This window comes from Protopterus annectens, chromosome 5.part0, assembly GCF_019279795.1.
Source record: "Protopterus annectens isolate FY-2018-M chromosome 5.part0, PAN1.0, whole genome shotgun sequence".
NCBI lineage: Eukaryota > Metazoa > Chordata > Ceratodontiformes > Protopteridae > Protopterus > Protopterus annectens.
Window position 1 is genome coordinate 465,590,803 of NC_056735.1, and position 7,661 is coordinate 465,598,463.

General features: G+C 37.3%; 1 protein-coding gene across 9 annotated transcripts in view; it reads right to left on the reverse strand.

Moving 5' to 3' along the window:
* Positions 1–7,661, reverse strand: part of DMD (dystrophin) — a 9,298,038-nt gene that overhangs the window by 7,116,254 nt on the left and 2,174,123 nt on the right. For all 9 annotated transcript variants that reach the window (XM_044072398.1, XM_044072396.1, XM_044072400.1 and 6 more), the window contains one exon: positions 2,084–2,272. In XM_044072398.1, the coding sequence (XP_043928333.1) occupies positions 2,084–2,272 (189 nt within the window). The remainder of the gene's footprint in view (positions 1–2,083; positions 2,273–7,661) is intronic.

The following is a 7,661-nucleotide window of genomic DNA, read 5'->3' on the forward strand; positions in this document are numbered from 1 at the left end:
TTTCCTACACATGTGCTGAAATCATCATAATCTTTTCTGTTTGACCATCTCATAGGTTCATAGGTTCATAGATAAGTACTAAGCTAACTGCTCTTGTGAGCCATTTTAAGCCTAGCCAATTATCCCTTGTGAGACTCAAACCCTGCACCTTGTGTTTGTAAGGCAAACACCTTAACCATTAGGCCACCCTCCCAACCCCAATTGGAGCTACTTTGATGTTTACTTTAACCTCAGTATTCTTTCATATGTACCACAGTATCCATCTACTACCAATTTCTGGTACTTCATCTCCATTGCCTTGAGCTTCCTCAACTGCACTACCTTCTCTGACCATTTTTTCTGTACCACACATCAGTAATGATTGCACCACTGTTTACTACAGCTTACTTTTCTGCTTCTTTGATATTCATCTGTCACATACTACCCCGATAGTCTATGCAATTTGATTGCATCCCCTCTGATTCTAGCTTTGACCTCCTTATTCAGACTTTCCCTTTCCATAGCCAGTCCTCCAAGAAACTTGAAGCAGTTAAACTGTTCCTCTGTTTTCCCTATGTCAATTTTCATCCATTTGCTGCCCTGACAACTCTTCTGTATATACTGAGCTTCATTCCACATACCCTCAGTTTTGCGTTAACACTTCCCTATCGTTAGCTGAAGATCCTGTTCTGACTTTTTTGAGGATACTCTGTCTGCATTTAGGAGCTTTATTTGTCCAAGCCAATCTTTTTACTAATGTAGTCCATCACTAGTACGAATGGTAGTAGGTTCTCAGCTGAATCTTGATTAACCCCTATGCCCACTGGGAACCCCTTTGTGAGTCCAAACACTGTCTGCACTTATGTCATTGTGTAGATTCCAGTAGCCAACGCTAATTCTGTTAGTGTTTCCAGGACTTTGAACCATCACAGAATTGCTCAAATCAGCTTTCTTGCGACCTTGTCATATACTTCCTCTGCATTTAGAAATGCACAGATATACTCTTTCCCAGTCTGTAACTTCATCTCAGTTATCTAATTGTAAACATTGGGTCAGTTGTGCTACATCCTGATCTAAATCTGAACTGCTCATCTCTCATCTTACTTTCTATTACTCTGCATATTCATTTGTCCGTCACCCTTTCTAGAACTTTCATGCAGTGTGGCAGTAGTTGGAGACCTCTGCACTGCCCACGGCTGTGACTGTCCCTTGGTTCTAGTACACCGGCACCAGTATGCTCATTCTCCAGTCATGTGGGATATGCCTTTCTCTCCATACTGCTCTGAGTACCTTCACTAGTCATTTCCCCCCTACCTGACCCAACATCTTGCTCATATCTGCCATGACCTCATCTGAAACTGCTGCTTTGTTTTACGTTATTTTCCTTAGTGCGTCCTTACTTCTTCTAGGGGTGCTTTCTTCTTCATTCATCATAGGTAGTGTCTGGGACAATACAGTTTCTGTGGGGCTTTCATCATTTAGTAGTTTTTGGAAGCAGTCTTTCCATCTGCCTTTGATGTTCTGCAGACTGCTGTGCAGGTGGCTGCTGGCATCCCTTATGAGCAGCACCATTCACTCAGCTGATGACAGATACAATTAATAACACAGTTGCTATACAGTTTAATTGTTAGAAATCTGATTTTATTTTTATGTAGATGATTTTTCACTACACTTCAAAATTCTTTTAAGGAGATGTTGCTGTTAATGTCATCGGACATAATTCATTTAAAACTGTCATGTACTGGACCTCACTCTGAGATAAAATGTAATTATATTGTTCCGCCGCTTACCTTACTCTTCACGTTTTGTGAACTCGATGTTAAATTATGAAATAATGTTCTTGCCTGTTAAGGTCACCATGTCATATGCTAATATAATTCACAGTGAACATGAATTACATCAGTACATCAAAAGTTATGTACAGTTGAAAAACATTTTATTTTAGTCACCACTTTGCTCATCATATCACAGATGTGTGTAAGAGAAAAATATTCTTCTAAGAACTAAGGTATGTGTTTCGCAAATGAATAGAAGTAATGATAGTTTAAAAAGACTTGCAGGATAAATTTAGGACAAAAAATAAAATAATATTAATAATCCAAACCTCATGTCCGTGGAATTGCTCCTTCACTTCTTCCACATTGCTGGAAATATCTTCCTGTGCTTGCAGTCGATCCTCTGCAGAAAGAAGCCACGCTAGCACTTCCTCCAGTGTACTTTGGTAGCTGTCCAGGTCCTCCGCCGAATGTTTCAGTGAGACGCCAAGCAACTTGATCTCTGGGACCTCCAATTGCTATTGAACAGAAAATTAAGTGGTGTTAAACAATTACAAACGTGGCATTTCTTTCACATCATTAACTAACCAGTAAAATACACTGTTATTAATGCTTATAACCCATTCGGTGATTTCCATGAATGAGAGACAGAGGCCATGGCAACAGTTCATTAGTGCTGCTTTTCTTTAAACAACTAAACTTAAAAAACTAGGCACCTTTCAAAAGCAAAATGGAATTCATAACTGCAGTGCCAGTTTTTACACCAAAATGAAAGGGTACAGAATATTGTTTCTACATGACAGAATGCGACATTAATTATAGTTCAGCTCATGCAATTTTTTTCTTGCTAAGGCTGATACCTTAGAAATAGCAAGCTCATTTTTTTCTAACTTTTTTTGACCTGCATATAATTTTTTCCACTCTTACCTTCAAGCAATGAAAGGTTCCTTAATTGCACCAGTATAATATCTCTGTCACTACCAAAAGCTACATGACACAGTAGTCATTTGCCATTATGCTTAAAATAAATGAGTACAATGGTCTTGCCCTTACTTTAGTTTTCATGTTCTGCCTGCTTTGGCTTAGCTAAATGGATGTACAATTGTGAAAAAAAAGTAAAAGCAAGTGACTCTTAAAATGTGTGTTCCAAATTATACCTCAGACAGAGGAGAAATGATCTGCCACATTAGTAAGCATCACATACTAGGACTAACTGAAATAATGCTATGAATTTTTTTGTGGAAACAATTGTTTTTTACTTCAGAGTACCGAAAGCATTGTGTTTTAGAATACTGTTAGCATTTCTCATGCAGAAAAATATTGTCAGAAATTATTTATACCATGGAAAAGATTCAGAAAGGACTAAATCCTTGCCATGGTAAGGCTTCAGAAAGAACTGATCCATGAGTGACAAGTGCTACAGACAAAAAGGGTCTGCAAGTAGAAAAAACAATGATTCAGGGACTCAGTAGCAGCAATGAGGAAAGATCTCATTATCAGCTAATGTGCATGTCTTTGAATCACTTGATGATTACCGCAAGTGCTAGAAGCACTATGCTGTGATAACTGTCATCGGTGGGCCCATACACTGTGTTGACAAAGACACATACGTCATTCACAAACTCTCTCCAGCCGCATGTACAGTTTCAGGCACACACAGACAAGACACATCACCATCCCTCTCAAATGTCCCTCAGTTTTCAGATTGTCCCTGATGTTAGCTCTTAGGTTGTTCCTGCCTCTCATAACCAGTGGATGATTAGTCAATTTATAATGCCAGACAGAGTTTCTTTCATCTGGTTGTTCAAAAACTGCACTGTGATGCTAAATATATTGCTCTATTAACTTTAAAAGTTGTGCAGATTTCACAGTCTCTTGGATGCTATGCAGTGTTTCTCCCAGCGTTGCGCAGAAGTCTTAAGCATGGCCATTGAGAAACATCCCTGCTCCCCACAAAAAACACACAGCCCTTCCAACTTAAATGACCCAGATTTTACAGACCATCCTCGATTTTGCCTCTGAAATCTACCATCCCCCTCTTAACTCAGTGAACAGTACTGACAATCAGTAATGCTAAATATTAGAGTTTTATAGTTGTTATTGCACAGACAGTGCATCATTATGATGAATATTGCTGAAGTAAATTTTATGTACATTAAGGTACTATGCAAAGTGTCTCTCTCCCCTCCAGTATTATAGCCCTTGTTCATTTGTGTAGCAGGAGGAAAGAGGTATAGAAGCTTCTTACAAAACACACACACATACTCACACCATGTTTACCTATTCTTTAACTAACCCCCCCTACTGAGACCAACCAGACAGATACAAACACTCCTACTGTAACCAACCAAATACATACACACACATGTGAGCAAACTTACCTGAGATGACAAATAACTGAACTTACGCACACTGACCCCCACATGTGCATGTATACAGCACATACCCCTTACCATTACCTCTCCACTAAACTCCCCAAAACTTACCTCTACTATCATCTCACACACTGAAAGTAATAGGTGAATGTAAACGTATAGCCATGTTAATTAATGTGGCTTTTGGGGTTGATTTATGCAGCCAAGCATTTCTGTGAACCACTTACTAAAGGAATTTCTGGGGGAGATCATTTGATTTATTGTCATATACCTTACCTCCAAAATGACTTATTCACATTTGTGGCAAGCCTCCTCCCTAACAGCCCACCATGGTGATTCTAAAAACAATGAAGAGTCACTGCAATAGGGATGTCTATGAATCAGTAAGAGCCATCACCAGGTGTAAAGTTCTCCTATTAGGGCTTAACACAGGCTGTAGCCCTTTCTGAATCCCACGGAGTGTGTTATATATACATCAACTACAACAGCAGCTTCAATAACTATATTTAAATGTGAAAGGCATCCAAGTATGCACATTCTTTTATGACTGACATTTTAATTTATCTTAATGTGCCTGCCCTTCTGGGTTTCTGGACAGCTTGCTTTCTATTTCAGCCTCCAATCTAAACCACATGAAAGTATCATAAGTCTTAGCTCAGCTCATCTTTAGCTTACTACACTGAAAATGGATATTTGAAACATCAACCTGTTAGAGATCTGCTGAGAGCTTAACATACCATATAATTTTCTCCTCAAAGTAGAAAAATAAAATTATATAATAATGATTTTTTTTCCCATAAGTATCTCAAGGGCATCCTCCTGTGATGATTTCATGACAAGTTTATTTACGACAATTACACACAAAGATTTTCGTTGAATATCAAGAGTATACTTCAAATGACAAAATTCAGAATCAGAAAGAGGGCTTTCCTTGCAGATACCATGCTTAATTACATAAGCGCTCTTCTTTGATAATTTTTTTATTATTTCCAATCACATATAACCAATTTCATAGGAAGAAATTGTCCTTTTGAATATTGGGAAATCATCATACCTTAATGTTGAATTGTTTTTCTCTTGTTGAATTACTTCAAAGTAGAATAATTAGCCCATAGGTTCACAGTTTCATAGGTATATACTAGGCTAATGATCAACAGGGCCTTTGCAAACCTAGCCATGCGAGCCACACCCAATTCTGTCCCATTGCGTCATGGCTATTTATTAGGAGGGGTATGTTAGGAAGTTTCTGGAGGTTATGTAGGATATGTTAGTTTGGGCATTACTGTTTCCGATTTCTATAGGAGACGGGGGAGTCAGACTTGGGGTGAATTTCCAATTTTCCATCCATTGGTCGAGGTTACCCTAAAATAGGGGTAGGGATGGACTCTACCTCACGTGGATGGGGATCCTATGAGACACATTTATGTCACCAAAATACATCATCAAAAAATCACCAGTAAAATGTAAAAAGAATGATCCAGACTCCTCCAGGTTCACACTTTGTTATTATAAAACTGAAAATTAAGTGCTCTGATCTCTTAACAACAGAGACTTCATCAGAATAATTCAACAACCATCTGAAAGCACTTAATATACCATTTTAAACATAACAGACAACTCTCCTAACAAATCCACACAATACATGTCCATGAAAGAGCAAACAAACTTTAATTTTTTAACACTTTTGTCATTGGATTGATACAATATGCACGTATATGTAAATAAACATACATACATATATATATTTATATATATATATATATATATATATATATATTTATATACACAAAAATATTTTTGAAAATATAAAAGTTAATATGTTTTTATATTGACGTATTGTATGCTTTTCAAAAAAGAGAGGGTGGAGTCTTATATTTGTGTGAAGTTGCAATTTATAGGAGGCATTGAAAAGAGAAAGGGCTTTAAGGCAATTTGTACAGAACAATGTGTTTATACCCTGGATTCTCCTGGTAAAGAACTTTTGTGGGCATTCCAACTATTGCATGTCTGGTCAGGTACATGCTGAAGGGGGCATCATACTCAATGGTGAGTCTGATAAGGGCTGAATAAAGTAGCCCTGTGACTTCTTTAGACATGGATGCCATGCCCTTACCTATAAGTTGGGCAACAAAGAATGATTTTCTTACTATCTTGGCTACATGTAGTCCAAAGGCCAGATTACTGTCTTCATATGTTCCCAGATCTCTGACTGGGGATCAACTCTTACGGGTGTCTTATCATTAGCGTAATTAGCGTGGTTAGCAGCTTTCTGAAAATGCAGTAAAATCCATTTCTTGGCATTGACTTGTAGTCCATGACTTTAGAACCAGTCATTTGTATGTGTTAGACCCTCTGGTGAGATGTTTGTGCCACGAGGGGCCTCTATGGTAGCTCCCAATTTGCAGTCATCTGTGAACTTGGTCATCCAAAGGCCCTTGACATTAATCTTTACCTTCTAGAACATGATGCCAAATAGCAGCAGTGATAGCATTGAGCAAGCTGTAAGACATATGAAACCCTAGCAAAGATTTTTTTTTTTGAGCAGCTAGGACTTGGATGCATGGTGAAGATCTAAAAAAGCTAAAACTTTTATGCTACAAAAGCTGTAAGACATTTAAATCCCTAGCTAAGATATATTATATATATATATATATATATATATATATATATATATATATAAAACTTTCATGCTATAAAAGATTTCAGATAAATGTCAAAATGGAGACTTGCATTGTAGTTTCAGGATGATGAACTGCTACTTAGGGATGCTGATACTTTTATGAAAGTAAAATCTTCAGTGGTGCATGAGGTTAAAAGATTTATTGAACATACTGTATTGGACTGGGATAATGAAGCATTGGTTATGCTTGATATGACATAAGTAACTTTGTAAAGTAGTTATAAGTTGGTATAATAACTGAATGTAAAGGTCTATTTAAGGACTGTAATCATTACATATATATTTTTTTGTTTTGTTTTTTTTTTCCTGTAGAGATTTTATGCATTCTAATTGGCTGGCTTTTATTGCAGGAAAAAAAGGACATGATGAAAAAATTATGTATGCTGGTATACAGGAACTACGGTCAGGACATTAGTTATGGTTTGACTGTCAGAATTGTTTTAAAGGAAAGTGAAGGGTGGACCTCATGAGTACAGGATAAATGACATGATATATGATGATACATGACTGGCATATTCTGATATAGATAAGTTAGACTTGTAATTTGAAATAGTTTTTTACTACATGAAAAATAGCATAAAGTTGAAGCACACTGGAAATTAAATTTGAAATTTAAACTTTTGATGAGGCTTGTGTAGAACACATATCTGGACTTTGAAAAGTAGCAGATGAAGGTAGAACAGTTGCTAAAACTTGAAAAAAAAAAAAAAAAACAGGAAAATGTTGGAAAGACATCTTATTATTAAAAAAATAATAATTTTCAGGGTGTGGCAGTCAGGAGCGGCCTTAGGTCAACTGGCACCCTAGGCAAAAGGGCTCCACTGTGCCCCCCACCACACTACCTGGTGCCCC